Source organism: Leopardus geoffroyi, chromosome A3 (genome assembly GCF_018350155.1).
Source record: "Leopardus geoffroyi isolate Oge1 chromosome A3, O.geoffroyi_Oge1_pat1.0, whole genome shotgun sequence".
Lineage (NCBI taxonomy): Eukaryota > Metazoa > Chordata > Mammalia > Carnivora > Felidae > Leopardus > Leopardus geoffroyi.
Window position 1 is genome coordinate 35,327,808 of NC_059336.1, and position 17,817 is coordinate 35,345,624.

Genomic DNA, 17,817 nt, shown 5'->3' on the forward strand with positions numbered 1-17,817 from the left:
AAGGAGGAAAGTCCTGATGGGACCTTGTCATGCCAAGGAGGGAGATGTGTGAACAAGCCCCGAAGAGGGGCCGATAACAAAGTTCTTTGTGCCTCTCAGCTCTGCACCAGCTGCTCTGTGATCTTGGGCAAGGCCCTTGACCCTCACTTCTATCATCTCAGAAGAAGCAACAACCTCCCCCATCCCAGTGCCCTTTGGGGCTCGTGAGGATTCTGTTGGCATTTCCCCCTAACTAACGCATGAGTACTGTCACTGGACTGATGACCTCAAAGGTCACTCATGGAGACCTTTCGGTCACAACAAACAAGAACCTTCACCAGCATTGTATTTTCAAAAGATGGATGAAAGTTGTTTCAGCCTCCTCAAAGCCTGGTATCTCTATAATTTATTTTTAGAAACAACTACATCAGAATGCTCAGAAAAAGCCAGTGAACAGTCTCGGATCGTCCACTTTTTTATCCCTGGAAACCATGGACTCTGTGTTTTGGAACACGTAACAAGCCTTCAGGTTGAGAAAATGCCTCCCAGTTAATGCCAACCAAATTATTTGTTTTTCTGTCTTCTCTTGGGAAACTGTGTGTGAGCCTGTAGTTTATTAGCCCAATAACAGGTTATTTGATAGTCCCCAGGGAATTATACTCCCATATTTAATCTGACAGAGGAAGTGAAGGCTGCTGATAAAAATAATTGAGCATTTCTTTAATGCTACTGTTGCCTTTCTTCTTCATGTCTCAGGATCCTGGTTTCACCATCAGGAGGCTTTCAATGCTGTTTACGTCCTCAGGAAATAGCCTTTTCTAGTTGTGGAAGGAAATTTACCTCTCATGGCTCCTAAGTCCTTCTTTAGAAAGCCGTTAGGTAGGATTGAAACATAAAGAAGAAAGCCAAAACTCTCTATTAGATTCACATCCACCAGGATAGCTACTGTCAGCATGAAAACAAAACGGAAAATAACAGGTGCCAACAAGGATGTGGAGAAATTGGAACCCCTGTTCACTGTTGGTGGGAATGTGAAATAACACAGCTGCCACGGGGAACAGAATGGTGGTTCCTCAAAAATTAAAAACAGAGGGGTGCCTGAGTGGCTCAGTAGGTCAAGCGTCCAACTCTTGGTCTCTGCTCAGGTCATGATCACGGTTTGTGAGTTTGGGCCGCACGTCAGTCTCTGCACTGACAATGCACAGCCTGCTTGGGATTCTCTGTCCCCTCTTTCTCTGTGTCTATCCCACTTGCACTTGATCTCAAAATAAATAAACTTTAAAAAATTTTTTAATGAAAAATAGAATTACTACTTGGTTCAGTAATTCCACCTCAGAGTATCCAAAAAAACTGAAAGCAGGAACTTGATGAAATATTTGTGCACCCCTGTTCATAGAAGCATCATTTGCGATAGCCACATTAATCACAATAGCAACCCAAGTGTCCATTAGCAGGTGAATGAATACACCAAATGTGGTCTACACCTACAATGGAATATTATTCAGCCCTAAACATGAAGGATGTTCTGTCACCTGTTGCAACCTGCCTGAGCCTTGAAGACATTATGCCAAGTGAAACAGGGCAAATTTGTCAAAGGGCAAATACTGTATGGCTCCATTTGTAAGGAGAACCTAGAATAGGCACATTCATAGGGACAGAAAGTAGAATCGTGGCTGCTAGGGTTGGGGGTGGGGAGAGGAAAACGGGGAGTTGTCTAAGGGGGAGAGAGGTTCAGTTTTGCAAGAAGAAAGAAGTTCTGGAGATGGATGGTGGTGAAGGCTACATAGCAGTGTGAATGTTATTTAATGCCATTGAACTAACTGTTCATAAGAATGGTTAAGATGACATTTTTAATGTTGTTATTTTCTCACAGTAGATTAAAACCACACACATTTGATAGAACTCAGTCTTTACCACTGGCCTTTGCAATGACTAAATCACTAGTATTATGTTGTGGTGTCTGGCAGAATGTTCTATAATGATGGGAATGTTCTTTATATGTGCTGTCTGATATGGTAGGCACTAGCCCCACGTTGGCTTTGGAGCACTTGAAATGGGGTTAGTGAAAGGGAAGCACTGAATTTTACTTTTATGCAGTTTAAATAGCCACATGTGGCTAGTGGCTACCATACTGGACAGTGCAGATTGAATATACATCTATATTACTGTTGACTCCAAATTATTTCCCCTTCCTCAGCACAAAGCTATAGCAATCACGCTATGAACCAAAGAAGGGGAGGTACTGGCTTTTGTGGAGGCCCCAGCTCTGTTTTAACCCCCAATGTCAATTTGTTACAAAGCATGTTGCCAAGCGTGTGGTTCTTTATTTTAGCAACTTGGTATGGCATTCATTGGCATCAGTTGTTGGACCCAAGGGCAGAGTTGGCCTTAATTCATAGGCTAGCCTTTTCTAGTAGAATGTCCTTAAGAGACCCAAATTCCTTTACTGCCATGCAGTCTTCCTTCACTTTTCCTTGTAAATCCATGGAGTGATGTTATGAGCTAAAACTGAGGTCCAAATCCTTAAACAGAAATTATGTAAGCACTTCACTGTTTGCTCTGGATCCCCTGGCAATCAGTACATGCTTTACTTTTTAAGGCTTTGCTGGAAAACACAGACAGGTAAGATATGTAAGAAATTCTTAGATTGAAATAGAATCACATGATAAAATTGATGAACCCCAAATGCTCTCATCTTCTAAAATGGGAATAGCTAAATATGTCATAGTGTATTGTATAATGTTGCTTAGAAATAATGAAGATTGCCAGCAGCTGAAAAAGGACTTCTATTTAAACAGGCTACAACTGGAAGGTTTAACAAGTCAATCAGGGGGCAGCGTTCCTTTGTGACAATCCAGCATTTAATGATGCTATAGATGTTACATTTATCTTCATGGAAAGAATGAAAGCTGTTTATTAAAGAATAAAGTATGGCACCAGAATGAAGATTGCTCTGTGGTGGGGAGGAGATAAACAAAGCGTTTACATTATTCTTATGCAAAATGGATACAGACTATCCAATAAAAACCACCATTTTTACCTCGTAGTTTTACTCATCAGGAATGCTTTCTCTTTCTCTTTTCAGCAATGGGTAGAAGGACTGAGATCAATCATACACAACTTCAGGGCCAACAATGTCAGTCCAATGACCTGCCTCAAAAAACAGTGAGTTTTGTTATATCACTCTTTGTTCTTGGCTGTTAAAAAGCAAAAGGTCAGATTAGGAGATGAAGGCTTAGTATATGGCCAGACGGCATCTTACTTGTCTTCCCCTCCATGCTCCTGACCTTGGAGACAAGTTCCCAATATATATCTGTACTCTCAGGCCACTTGGCAAGGCGTGTATGATAAACCTGTAGTCCAAAACAGATGTGAAAGGAATGGTTGATGGCAGGAAGATGCTGGAACCTCAGCATCCCCTGCCGTGTCCTCTAGGTAGTAGGCACTGACCTTTGTGTCTCCAGACAGAATGCTGATCGTTAGTTTTCCATGCCTAGGGAGATATGTAGTTGGATGCTGTGGTAGCTGGAGCCTCTGTTGTGTGAAACTGAGAATTGGGGAGTGTGGCCAAGAGAAGCACTTACAAGAGCACCCATTGCTAGGGTCAAAAAGGAGCACTGGCCCGGGGACTGTTCAGCACACAGTCAGGGATCCAAACATACTGGCCTTACCCCCGCTCACTGTATCCAAAAATGCGGCGGGGGATGAGTTGGGGGGGGACGATGCACCTCACTGGTAGATTTGTAACCCTTATGAAGTTATTCCATCGGGCTGACTTGAAAGTTACTCAGGTAGAAATCCTAGCCAAAGCCAAAGTCAGACTGTTGAAAGAGCAGCAATCAGCAGAGGAGTGGGGCCGCCTGCCACTATAGGGCCACTGGTAGGCACTTGTAGGTGCAGAAGGGAACTACACTGAGAAATTATGGAAATAAGCCTTCACTCTCAACCTGGCCTAGCAGCAAAGGTGTGATTCCTTGGACTGTCAGGCAGGAGGAAGAGAAGTCAGCCCTTGGGGCACTTTCATCCTTACTTTTGGTCCCTTTGGCAGGTCCTTTAAGAGTATGTGCTCTTGACTAAGATCCTAGTTGGGCTGCTTAGTTGTTGGGTGACTCTTGGCAAGTTCTTAGCCTTGTGCCTCACTGTGCTAATCTGTGACTGGAGATGGTCACCATAACTCATTTTACAAGATTACCTCACAGGTGCAGTGAGGTCCTGGAAAATGCTCAGCCCAGTGCCTGGCTCCCAGTCCTCTTCATTCACTATTAGTAGTTTTGATTTATATGCCATCCCAACTATATTCTTTCCATCATCTTAGTAAGGGGTAGTTAGTCTTGTAAATACCTCTTTGTTGTGCAGCGACTTCTCCTTTTCTTCTGCAGTTGCTGTGGCATATTTTCTTAAAAATAAAGAGCCACGGTGGATATTTGATGTTACAGTTTGGGTATTGATTGAATCCAAAGGATCTGAGACTTAGAGAATGCCCACTTACACCTGAGGGACCCCAATATCCATATCTGGACATACGATCATACCTGTCCCCAGTGGTATCATGCTCAGATCCCTTTATAGAGCTGGTGTTCATCCATCCACCAGCCACTGTAAGGGTTAGCTCATCAAGAGGTCACACCTGCCCACTTCTACAGAGAATTACCCTCTGCTGAAGGGGAGTCTCTGTGCCTGGGAGACTGTACTCCTCCCTCTTCCTGGTGGGAAGCCCATGCCTGATGATGGGCTAGCACAGGATACAAAAGGCTAGCCCCCATGCCACCAAGTCGGATGCACATCACACTCCAGAGCTCCCCATGGCATCAGGCTAAAGCCCCAGCAGAGACCACAGCTTTGTGTGACTGTTCTCCCTGCCCTTTCTGCTTCCCTCACGCCTATTGTCTTGAAAACATCAGTTGAAAAGGAGTCACTTGTGCTTCTAGGAAACTGACACAGGACAGAAACTTTACCAATTTGTCATATTCTGCTTTTATTAGAATTTTATTGACTGGTAACAATGAGAATGTGAATTAATAGCTAAGAACAGTCTTACCATCAACGTACAAATAAACGTTGTGGGTCCCTGTGTGTCAGGAAAGCAATGAGTTGCTTCCTGTCAATTGAGTTAATGAACTTCTCTTACTGTTGGAAGTTAGGGAAGATGCCCATTCGATCTGTGCTTTGCTGCACTGGGAGCTGAGAGTGGAGATCCCTATGTGTCCTCAGGATAAGGTTGGCTGGTGTCAGCATGCAATTGCATTTCCTACCACCTTAACAGAGATTATTTTTATTTTAATATTTTGCCAGAATTTTTTTTTAAGTTTGAGAGAGAGCAAGAGAGTGCAGGGGAGGGGCAGAGAAAGGGAGAGATAGAAACCCAAGTAGGCTCCACGCTGTCAGTGAGGAGCCCAATGCAGGACTGGAACTCATGAACCATGAGATCATGACCTGAGCCGAGATCAGTTGGTTGCTTAACTGACTGAGCCACCCAGGCATACCCTTAGGAGAGATTATTAAGGATGAGGCCAGTCACCAAGTAAGTACCCACAATTTGTTTTGCTCAGTGCATGCACCCAATTTTCTAATTCATCCAGGGTTGCTGAGAAAAGTACAGAACTCCCAGTTAAATTTAAATTTAAGATAAGTAATAGTTCTTTAGCATAAGCATATCCTGTGCAGTATTTGGAACATACTTGTAAAAAACATTATTCTTTTTCTGAAGTTCTAATTTAACTGAGAGTCTTGTATTTGTATTTGCTAATTGTGACAGCCATAAATTCATCTCACAGTGTATTATTGTCTCTGACTTTCAGAATAAATGTTCTTTGTTTGAATGAACTTTCTTTTAAAGTTCTTTTTTTTTTTTTTTTAATTTTTTTTTTCAACGTTTATTTATTTTGGCACAGAGAGAGACAGAGCATGAACGGGGGAGGGGCAGAGAGAGAGGGAGACACAGAATCGGAAACAGGCTCCAGGCTCTGAGCCATCAGCCCAGAGCCTGACGCGGGGCTCGAACTCACGCACCGCGAGATCGTGACCTGGCTGAAGTCGGACGCTTAACCGACTGCGCCACCCAGGCGCCCCTCTTTTAAAGTTCTTACCTGGATTGAAGTATTCCTCTTAAGAAACATTAAAACAGTGTTGTTACCGTTGTTTTCCAGCTGGATGAAATTGGCGTTTATGACCAACACGAATGGTAAAATTCCAGTTAGGAGGTAAGTCGATCATTCCTGTCTGTATTTCATACCCTAGGTCGACCCTCATGATACCAGACCAAAGAGAGAGCCCTTCACAAGTGATTGTTAAATGCTTTCACTAAAGATATTTGTAGAAGCTTATTTTAAATCACTCCATCAAATGCTGTGTTCAATTTGTAAAAACCATTTGTGGATGTAAACTTGCATTTTTCATCACAATGGGTAGCATTAACTCTGCTTTGATGAAGAACGTCCGAAGATGTATCAGTATTCTTTATATCTTCAAACAAGTGGGCTTTGAGGATTTTAATGTCTTTCGTCTACTTGCCCTAAGCAACCATTCGCTAAAATTAAAGAAGTTGTATTGTGCACCTGTAGCAGAAGTGTATATAGACTGTGTCTTCAGAAGTGTGGTGCCTCTGGACAGTGCTGCTTGTTCTGGGCCTTGCTGTTCCTCTGGTGGCCAGTGGGAAGGGGAAGGTAGACTCCTTTGGCTTCTTGCCACTTAATCTCTAGGTGTACCATTGCTGACACCACACACTCTTCAGAACTGTCACTTTATCCCCTCACTCTGCCCAAGTTAACAGTGGCAATGAAAAAACAATGGCAGTAAAGCCTGAAAGGAATCAAGAAGGAAGGGAAAAAAGATGAAAACGTGAAAAAGATGGGTCTTCCACATGGGTTCTTTAATACTTAAGCTGGTATGTTTCACCCTCTGAGGATTCCTCATGCCTCCCTCTTTTCTGCCTCTCTACTTCCTCTCTGGTGTTAGGATTTGCTAATGGTCTGTGGGTACACCCAGAAGCTCTTGAGATGGCAGCAATAGGGATTGTTTACCAAACTCTCCTGGTATCTTTTTGGCTGGCATTTGTGTAAGCACTTCATGGAAATTTCTGAAGCTGGAGTGGGCATCATCTGTCCCCATGAAACCAGGAGTGTGTTTGGATTCATAAGCCCAAGCCCACAGCCTGAATTAGTCCCGGGTTTCCCAGATACCAACCCATTCTTCTAGGATTCTCCAGACTTAGGTTGATGTTGACTTCCTCTCTGGATACCACTTTAGCAAAGAAGCCAACAGAAACAGCAACAAACAAAACCCAGAGCTCCTAGGTAGAATCTTGTCTTAGAACTGCCCTATCTTTCAGAGATGAAGTGAACGGCTCCCCAGCTGCATTGCATTTGAGCAAGCGCATTTGAGCAATGGCTTGCTGATCACACTTAGCCATTTCTGACTTTTCTCCATCTCCTTCTCTGCCAGGCACTTCATTCTGCCTTGACATTTCCGTTCTGTTTCCCCATGAGGTTATCACTATACTCTCTCAAAATCGCTCTTTTTGTGTTTAACAGAACTGTCCTAGAAGTCATCATTTTTCTTAATTCTGTGTTCTGTAACAGCCCATGTGACACGACAGAAATATCAATGAGGAAATTAAAAGCATATGAATCATAAGACCATGGACAGTATTTTTACTTAACCTTTTATTGAGGGCTTACCAAGTTGTAGACCTTACACATGTGTTGTGGTCTTTACAAATTGAGATGTAGGATTCTCTGCTTTTTGTTAACTTACTAGCAAATCAATTTTGTGTCTACTCTAGAAAAAAGTAGACCTTAAAAAAAAAACAAAAAACCCAGTTAGCACCCTTGATTGATAATTGTTGGCAAAGATTCTTTACACTGATCTTTATTTCACTTAAAATCCTTTGCTCTGCAGGGCACTTGGGCGGCTCAGTCGGTTAAGCATCCAACTTCAGCTTGGGTCATGATCTCATGTCCCGTGTGTTCGAGCCCTGCGTCGGGCTCTGTGCTGACAGCTCAGAGCCTGGAGCCTACTTCAGATTCTGTGTCTCCCTCTCTGTCTCTGCCCCTCCCCTGCTCACACTCTGTCTCTCACGCTCTTAAAAATAAATAAACATAAAACAAAAAATTTAAAATCCTTTGCTCTGTTGAGCAATAGCAGGACAATTATTTTAATGTTTCCCAGCATCCTACAGCTAAGTACATTTTTCTTTAAAATTTTTCTTTAAACTTAGCACAGACAGCAGTGTGAATAGAAATGTATATTGGATCTGTTTTTACATGCTTTACTGTCCTGCTTTCTCTTCCAAGATAAGGTTCAGGAAATGGACGAAGTAGAAACACATAGATTGCAATCAAAGCACTTCTAACTAGCAATTCTGGTTTCATTTATATGTATCCGACTAATCAAGCCATTGTTAGACAAGATTGGAAGTCTTTTATGATTTCAAAGATCTTTATCTAGCATGTTCACATGCAAAATTATTACCATCCTTATGTCGTTTTCTTTAGCTCTCTTTGACATGAACTCTTTGGTGCCTGCCAGTATTAACAGGTGTTTGACACAAGACATCTGTTATTTGGGGGCAATTTGTTAAAGTTGATGGAGAATTGATAGCAAGCCAGAAAAAAGCGGTAAGTCTTCTGGTAGATGAGCTGCCAAGGGCTAGGTGGAAATTGTTCTGAATGTTTTAATGGATATGAAGAGTAAACACTTTTAAAATGTCATTTTATCACTATCATTCTGGAGTTCCTAAAATGGAAACTATTACTATAGTGTGCATGCTGTTAAAAAGGGTCTGGCTTCATAGTTGTTGCATAGCTTGGGAATGGCCCCTGCTCTTGAGTATTAACCAAAATATAATATCCAGGAAGTTGCAGGAATGATTAATGAAGAAAGTCTTAACTCTTTATCTCCCTCTTTTCTTTCTATGTACATAAACTTACACAGTCTGCTTTTCTCTCAAACCTACAAACTCCTACTCAATTTATCTTCTCACCTAGACCAAGGCTTTTGAAAATCACTCTTTTCTTTGCCATTTCTTATTCCTTGTAACCTGGAGTTGGAACCAATGGCTAGAGAGTCAGGAAATAGTAGCCAGACAAAAATTATGGGCTGTGGCAGGAAGTAGTCTTAAAAGAGACCGTTGTATTAAAGAGGAAGGCTGAGAGCCTCAGGTATGATCATGGTAGCCCAACTCCTATGTAATCTGTACATGTCCTGAAGTCCTAGTTTTTCAACAAAGTTAGTAGGACTCTGCTGAGGCTTCACTCTATGAGTCTGACCTGAGTGTTTCAAAAAATGGTGTTAAAACCATGGAATGGATTGTAGGCCCATTGGGGACAAAGAAAGAGTGAGACTCCCTTGGTTTTTTCAGGATCATTTCTGTCTTTATCACCTGTAAAGTCTGCTGGAACATGGAATTGAACCAGGACTCTAATAGGACTAGGCTCCACTCAAGGTTATTTGCTTTTGTAGCATTTCCTTTGGGGAAGGTGGTTTATTATGATTCAACAAAAACTCATTGAGTATCTGTTAGCCATGAAGCACTAACCTGTACTCTGTGGGTGTGAGGCTATATATAAGAGTTGAATAAATCACAGTCCTTTCTAAATACTCTCCTACGAAATGCCTATGATGGTATGTAAAAATGTCCCCAGGTTGTGATAAATGTGTTTCTTGCAGGACCCTGTTAAAGGGTATTCTGCTGGGCCTCTAATGTAACCGGAAACTCTAAGAATTCACCTTTGTGCCACAACCCCCCCGCCTTACCTCTGAGTGAATCCATTTTAAGGCCCAAGGCTGACTCTGATAGCTGCCTGAAGCAAAGGCAATAAAGGCACTTTATTAGATAGATCAGGGGAATGGTCTTTTCAACTTCCTTGCTTCTATTTTCCATCCTGGGTTTGGTCTCCGTCAGAATGAGGTGAGCAAATCCATGGTGACATTGTCCAGCCCAAGCCCCCTCAGAAAAGAAGGCCAGAGAAAGAGCCCCTATGGCCATAATACCATTTCTCACCTTTATTTCCTGTGCAGTCATGTTGTTGGGCTCTGACTTTGCCCTCACTAGTATATCCCTACATGGATTTCTTTCTCTCCTGGCACTGGACACCCTAATTCCTTCTTTTTCTCTCTCAAACTGTTTACCTGCCCCCTAGCCCCAAGTGCTAATGCATAGACCTCCTCCTCCCATGAGACATTCTTGTTCTACTTCCTGTTCATGTCTTGGTACTTCAGCAAGCTCTAGCCAAAAGATTCTATTCCTATAGTCTCTTCCTTTCCTCCCTACCCTCCAACCCACACCGAGAAAGGCTCAGGCCCTGTACCTGCTACATTCATGACCACGTCAATCAGTTTTCATGTCGTTTTTCAGGCCTATCCAACCTAACCAAAGCTCGAGTTCACTGAGATACCCCTGAGGTTGCTGTACAAACAGTTTCTTCCTGTCCCAAATCTGGGGATGCTGGGGCCTGTAGCTCTCATGTTAACACATACTTAAAAAAAAAAAGAGAGAGATTGAGAACACTGATTAGCTACTTTCCTGTTTTATAAAGGTCAGGTAAATTGCTTCTCACCCCAATTCAGTGCATGAAAATTCCATGAACTAGAGAAGTGGAAAATGTGGACATAACACCCTCGATCCTAGAAACTGGTTTACTTGATGTCAAACACATATGCTCTACCATGTCTGTAGATTTGTTAAAGAGAATCCGTGGGCCTCCCTATACTTGAATACAGCTGTCTCAAGCGCTCTTAAAAATGTACTTCTAAGTATTCTTGGACTGAGTATGAAACAACAAAGCTTTGAATGAACACATAACAACTCCTTTACCTAAAGTTAGATCTTCCCAATCTATTTTGGGAAGTTGTATTCTGCAGTTGAAGAGGTGCGTTTTCCCGCTCATCAAGAATACTTGGCGCTTAGTGCTTGCATTTAGAGCTGGCCTCCACTTAATATGAATGGCGGAGTGCATGACAGGGTTGGGGCGTGGGGAGGCACTGCTACCAAGCTCCTTGTGCTCACACCGAAGGCATTCCAAAGCCAAGCTTCCCAGATGAAAGTAAGCTCTGTCCTCAGGTTGGACTTTTGAAATTAAAGTTTCAGTTATGGTGACAGCTTACCTGGGCTTCCAATCACAGAATAACGGAAGTTTCCTTTGGTTGGCTAAGGCATGGCTCAGAGCCAAACATGAATTCTAGGCTGCCAGCTTGACACCTCACTGGGTCATTCTGAATGTCACCAACGCATTTCTCATAGGAAATAGGCTCGATGCACACCATCCTAGTTAAAAGGCAGCATCATTATTTAAAATTACCTTGTGTCAGGGGAAAGCCAAGATTCTGTGGAAACGTTGAATAAGTGTTCCCCTAACTCCCTTCCCACCACACTTTGCTTTTTCAATAAACTTCCTAAGCCTTGAGGCAGCTGGCACTTCAGAGTAGTTCAAGCGTACTTAGCTCAAAAAAAATTTTTTTTCAAAATATGTCTGATAATGCATGTCTGCTATAGTACCAAGGCATAAGGGCCATCACCAGCCTAGACTGACTTCTTAGGGGACTACTTTTTTTCCCCAAACCTATATAGTGTCAACATGAGGTTTTATTCTAGACTTACTGTCCCGTCTGCCATATTCCTCTTCCCTGAGAAAGAGGAATTGTTTTTGTCCATTGTCCATTGTCATTGTTTTTGTCCAACAACATGTATCTCCCAGGGCTTTTGGGGGGCGGGGTGGAGGGGTGAGAGAGAGAGCGTGAACAGGGGAGTGGCACAGGGGGTCTGAAGCAAGCTCTGTGCTGACAGATGTGGGGCTCAAACTCACGAACCCTGAGATCATGACCTGCGCAAATGTCGGATGCTTAACCCACTGAGCCACCCAGGCACTGCTCTCCCAGGGGTTCTTGTGTTCACAATCACCAGGGAGACACCTGTCTTAGAATCAAGTTGCCTCACTAGCAGAACCAGAGGGATATTGCAGGAGAGAGTTAGTGAAGTGAAAAACACCCAGAAATGAAAACGAATTGTAGTTTCCTTTCCTTTCTCCACCCCCCTATCCCACATCCCTAGTATTTCTTAGATTTTTGCCTCCACGAAATTAGAATTAACAATAACTTGACTTTTCTTTATTTTCTGCCCTAGTATTACTAGAACCTTTGCATCGGGGAAAACAGAAAAGGTGATCTTTCAAGCACTCAAGGAGTTAGGTCTTCCCAGTGGAAAGGTATTTATTAGTTTAATTATGTGTTTTATAAAACGATTTTGTCTAGTTATGTTCTCATATGTAATAAGCCAGATTATTTAGGTAACACTGATCTCATTTAGATTCAGAACTAGTTTCAGTCACATATAGTACAGGTAATTTTCTCCTTCCTGCCTGCCTTTTGTTCCCTGGGCATTTAGCCTAAATGTTTCCAAATTCAAACAGTGTACTTCAAAATGTTTTTGTCAGTTTCATTAAGAAAAAGAAACGTCAGCAAGGCTACTCTTCTACACAGCTGGTGGGAAGCTTATTTTCAAGAAGCCTGTCCACATCGCCTCGACCAAGCACAATGTCAGTGTTCTTCAAGGTGGCTGTGGGGTACTTTGTAAAGCACTCCTCCCTACACAAACCATTTGTGTTCTTGGCCCCTTGGATTTAGAGTATTTGAAATTAATTGATTGACTGCAAGAAAGATTTAAGCCTGTTCCTACTTTAACAAATCCTATTTGAAATACAAACTGCAGTATGTGAAGGAAAATTTTATGTGGTTGTCCTGAGCTCCTTCATGTGGTCTTGTGAAAATTCATAAGATAAGCATAAGTAAACACTGGCTTTGATTTATTCAGCAACCTTTAGGCAGGCACATGATTTTCTCCATAGTGGAGAGAAAGAAGAAATGTTTCTTTATATTTTATGGGGTGTTGCCCGGAGCAAGCCCAGCCGTAGCCAGTGTTTGAACCCACAGATCACGGCCACATGGTAATAAGAGACGCCCATTTACACATGCTGGTGTGCTGGCAGGATGGCCCAGCCACAGTTGGACTTGGCCTTCTGGCTTCTGTCAGTAAGAGTCAGAGATTGAGGCCCTGGGATCCCAGATGGTCATTGCTTTGCTTCATGATCCTGTGGATTCTTTGCCTTCACGAGAAAAATGTGGCAGAAGTTATGACACCCTCTTGTTCTTTACAGAATGATGAAATCGAGCCAGCAGCATTTACTTATGAAAAGTTCTATGAACTGACACAAAAGATTTGTCCTCGAACAGATATAGAGGATCTTTTTAAAAAAATGTAAGTTCCATTTATGGAGTTCTTGTCCTTTTAGATTTTTAAGACACCTTTTTGTCATAATATTTTAATATACTGTGTTGAGAGTCTGGAGGAGTATCTAGTCAGGGTTACATTTTCAGCCCTTAGTTTATGACCGTAAAAGTTCACTCTGACTTTTTGAGAAACTTTTACAAAAATTAATGGCAGCACCTGGAACTATCCCCCTGCCCCTTGCATTGGCTTTACTAACTACCTACAATTTTAACCTGCTCCTTTAGGTATTAACCCATTATGTGAACTAACTAGATTGAATTATGGAATGTTATTATGTCGTTGAAAAGTTCATTCATTCCAGTTATTTCAAATGGATGACTTACATGTTGTTTTGAAAAATAACATCTTTTGATAATACTAAAGAAGAATTGCAGACATTTTCTGAGCTAATGGGAGTGTTTTCTTTCTCTTGTTGGGTTGTTTGTTTTGTTCTTACGAACAGTCTCTGGCCATTTTAAGAGTGCACCACTACCTCAGGGTTAGAAGATAAGTTTAGAATTATCATCAACAAATGTCAACATGTAAATCGTACCTACTTGTAGCATCATATACAAAAACTTACTTTTTCTAATAAATTTCTTTTCAGCAATGGAGACAAAACTGATTATTTAACGGTAGACCAATTAGTGAGCTTTCTAAATGAAGTAAGCTTTTTCATACATTAACTCCATAAAGTCTGTGTGCAGTGGCTTGCCTCCTCCAATGTCCCCATTGCATGTCCGCATCATATACCCGCATCATATGCCCTTATTCGCTTTGCTTCTGACCTGCTGATCTTTCCAGATGGCTTTCTTTACCAGGTGCAAAAATCAGCTGCTGCTCCTGTGTGTCCATGCGCTTCCGACACGTTGGCTTTGCACACTGCTTTTTTCTGTTGGTTTTCTCGCTATGATGTGTAGCTCTGGTTCTTTGTGTGCGTGTGGATTTTATAATATATTCATTTAATTAAATGTGTCTGTGTTTTTGCAAGATGATATTGAAGGTACTTTTTTTTTTCCTATTGATCTCAGTAGAGAATGGATTGAGATTACCACACTGTAGTTGGATTCTCCATTGCTAACTTTTTCTCATACCTTTGCATGGACTGGAAAGCTTTATTTTTGTCTTTTAATGGATTGCATGTAAGGACAGTATGTAGGTTCAAATAGAATATTTTGACAACAAGCACAACACTGGAGTTCCTGGGTGAAAATATAGTACATACTAGGCCAATTAGATTGCAGGTTAAATTTTTACATTTTATTTTTATAACAAGCTTAGGGCTCATTTTAGAATATGATTCACTTAACAACCAAAACTGGTTGACAACATTTGCTTAAGCACAAGAGAAAAATATATTTTAGAACACGTAAAAGTTGCAACTTTTCTTACAGCTAAAATTAACTTTTTTTTTTCTTTATGAACGTAGAGAAGAATGTTCTGTTCAGTGAAACCCCTTGAAGTTTTTGCTAATCCAAAATGGAAAATTTACTTTTTTTCTACCACATTAATAAGTTTCAGTGAGGAAGGGACAATGTATTTTTGTTTCAAAGCAATTTTTAATATAATTTAACCATTATACCATATAAAAAGAAAACATTAGAAGAGAGAGTATCATGCCAGACAGGAGGTATTGCCCCAAAGAACAGGCAACAGGCAGGCTGTGATTTGCCAGGATGTAGAGACAAATCACATCTTTGCCAATGGGCTTCTCTTTTCTTGCCTTTTTAGGACTTACTGGCTCCCAATTTGCAGGGTTACCCTTTCAAAGCTCTGATATCGAGAGCCTAAAAGCCCATGTGCAGGAAAGACTAACCACTCCGTTTATCAGCACAGATGCCTCACCTCCACTTTTAAATAAGCCTTTAAGTACAATACAATATTTATTTTACTTGAAAACATTTCAAGTCTTTCCACCCCACTAGTTTTTGGTCATGCGAATACTATGTTTATAATCTTTACCCAGATAATATCCACATTCCTGTGCCACCGTTGCTCAAATTGCCTTGCTTTGTTTCCTTAACTCCTTCCTCCTCTCCTTTATTTTTAAGATTTATCGTTTTATTTCTCTCAGCTTCTTCATGCACTTGGGGTCACTGATCATCTTAAGTTTTGGTGAGATGGGCAGGAATATCTTGCTTTTTGCTGAAGAAGGAAGGCCTTTTAGAGGCATGGACAAAATTTACATCATTAGTTTGCTGCTTCCTAAAAACAAGGTCTCTTGCACACTCTGGGATGAACTGACACCCAGCCATCTATTAAACATGACAGAGACTTTTCTATGTGTGTCACTGTGAAAATAAAGAGTTCTGAAGTCTTGAGGTTAGGTGCTGCGTTCATGGGCTCTTAAGGCTTTCCCCTTAGGGGTTGTTTTTGTAAACTTACCCAGTAATCACTTGCAATTCTTGCAAGTCTAAGATATAACATTAAATATTAAAAGATGTGATCATCTGTGCATTCTGCCATCCAAACTCTTTCTTAAAATACTATTAGTTGATAAACTTTTATACATTGCTATCACAGGGGCCATTAGCACTCATTGGTTCTTATATTTTCTTCTGTTTGGCTTTTCATTCACAGTAAGGAAGCACCTTTAATTTTGAAATGGGACAGATGGAATCAGTGGGATTCTAGATTTTGTTAGATCATAAAGACTACAAGATGGTCCAGGAAAGTGTGCAACCTTTATTTTTAATCAAAGTGTCTGCCTGAATCTCTTCCTTTTCTGTCCTAGTGAACTGAATTGGAAAGACTAGATAGAAATCTGAATGTGTCCTTGAAGAAGTTTGTGAAACTTAGAGAACATTCTGCCAGCTCCTTGCAACCTCTCTTTTGAGTCCTACAGTGACCCCCTCTTCTCTCTCCAGAACCAAAAGCACCCTTAAGGTAGAGCACCTTTGAAACCCATAATGAAAGGAGACAACATTGACTCAAGAAGGAAGCAGGCATTGCAGTGTAAGGGTCTATGGCTCCAAAAGCTTAGATCTAAACTTTTTCAAAATTCCTTAGCCATATAGTGTCAACAAGCCATAATTCAACATTGTATTAGAAGCCCCAGATTATGCAATAAGATAGGAAAAATAAATGAGTCTACTGAATACAAAAAGATGAGGTACTACTCATTATTTGCAGATAATGATTGGGTACCCTGAATATCAAAAACTGTCAACTAGAAAGCTCTTTGAATAAGAGTTCAGCAAAGTAACCAGAGAAATGACTGATAATGCGAAAATCAGTAGACACACACACCAGCATTAACCAATTAGAATAGGTAATAGGGAAAAAAGTCATGCTGCCTCCCACCACTTTCCAGCTTGTAAATCCTTTTACTCCTTAGATGAAATTTTATGTTCAGTGTGCTAACATGTATCTCCAGGAAGCTGTAATGATAGGAGAGACTACTGGCCACTTATTACCTTGGTCACCATGTAGGGGAATTTGTACCACCCCCTCCCTATCCATGTCATAAATACCTACTGGCTTTTCATTGGTAGCTTTAGACCTGCTTCTCATCTGCTTCTCAGTATCTCTTTATTCATCGCTCCCCAAAGTGTGATCTGTGGACCAGCAGCAGCAGCATCCTGTAGGAGCTTGTTAGAAATGCAGAATCTTGGGTCCCACCCAGACCTACTGAGTTGGAATCTGCATTTAACAACATTTCCAGGTGATTTGTCTTTACCTTAAAGTTTGTGAAGCTCTGTCCTAATAGATTATCTAGATTCCTTCTTGGAATGCTTAGCATGAATGGGAAGAATGTGAGAGCATCATATACCTTCTGTTACTTCTCCATAATGGATTTAGTCATGGAAATCCACCACTCAGATCTAAAATTTTGCCACAGCTGTGTCTCTTGGTCCCATCAGTGGACCAAGAGAAACTTTTCCTATTTTTTGAAAATAATAAACCAGAGTCTGGGAGAGCTGGTAGAAGAATAAACCACTGTGAGCTGCCATTTGGTTAGATACTGCTCCCAGCTCAGGTCTCTATCTGTGGTGGGGCTGATTCATGTCCCTGAGCTTCAGTTAATTTCACCTCTCTTTGCCTGTTTCCAATAAGAAGCTAAATTGATTTCAGTTATCTTCATTATCTCACAAAGATGATAACTGAGAGGGCAGGGCTACAGAATTGGGAGATGCATGGAGGGCTGGAGAGAATAGATCAAAATGAGGAAAAGAGAAAAAAAGTCTTAGATGACAGTAATAATCCAGAATTTGCTTTATTGTTGCTAGTTATCTGTGCACCCCTTCCCCCCCCCCACCTCACACCCATTATATGATTGCCTTAGGGCTAAACCTACCTGTTTGTTTGTTTGTTTTTATTTTGCAGTTGAAAGAATATAGGAAAGGGCATGAGATCTCTTTCCATTGACAATATCTTTATTCTTGAATACATAGACACAGAAAGAGAAGGAGGTATTTCTTAGTCTTATGGGTAAGCCTACCCTTGCAAATTATTCCTTCATCTTCTTTATATCTCCTCTGAATATTTGTTGTCAACATCCATCTCTCCCAATTCTGTTGGGATAAAGCCAATGGATGCCTTTTCTCAATAAGAGTAAAGACATAATAATTGAGTAA

General features: G+C 41.2%; 1 protein-coding gene across 14 annotated transcripts in view; it reads left to right on the forward strand.

The window, feature by feature from the left end:
• Positions 1-17,817, forward strand: part of PLCB4 (phospholipase C beta 4) — a 424,518-nt gene that overhangs the window by 305,656 nt on the left and 101,045 nt on the right. For all 14 annotated transcript variants that reach the window (XM_045445296.1, XM_045445295.1, XM_045445285.1 and 11 more), the window contains 5 exons: positions 3,065-3,144; positions 6,126-6,179; positions 12,098-12,179; positions 13,128-13,228; positions 13,848-13,905. In XM_045445296.1, the coding sequence (XP_045301252.1) occupies positions 3,065-3,144; positions 6,126-6,179; positions 12,098-12,179; positions 13,128-13,228; positions 13,848-13,905 (375 nt within the window). The remainder of the gene's footprint in view (positions 1-3,064; positions 3,145-6,125; positions 6,180-12,097; positions 12,180-13,127; positions 13,229-13,847; positions 13,906-17,817) is intronic.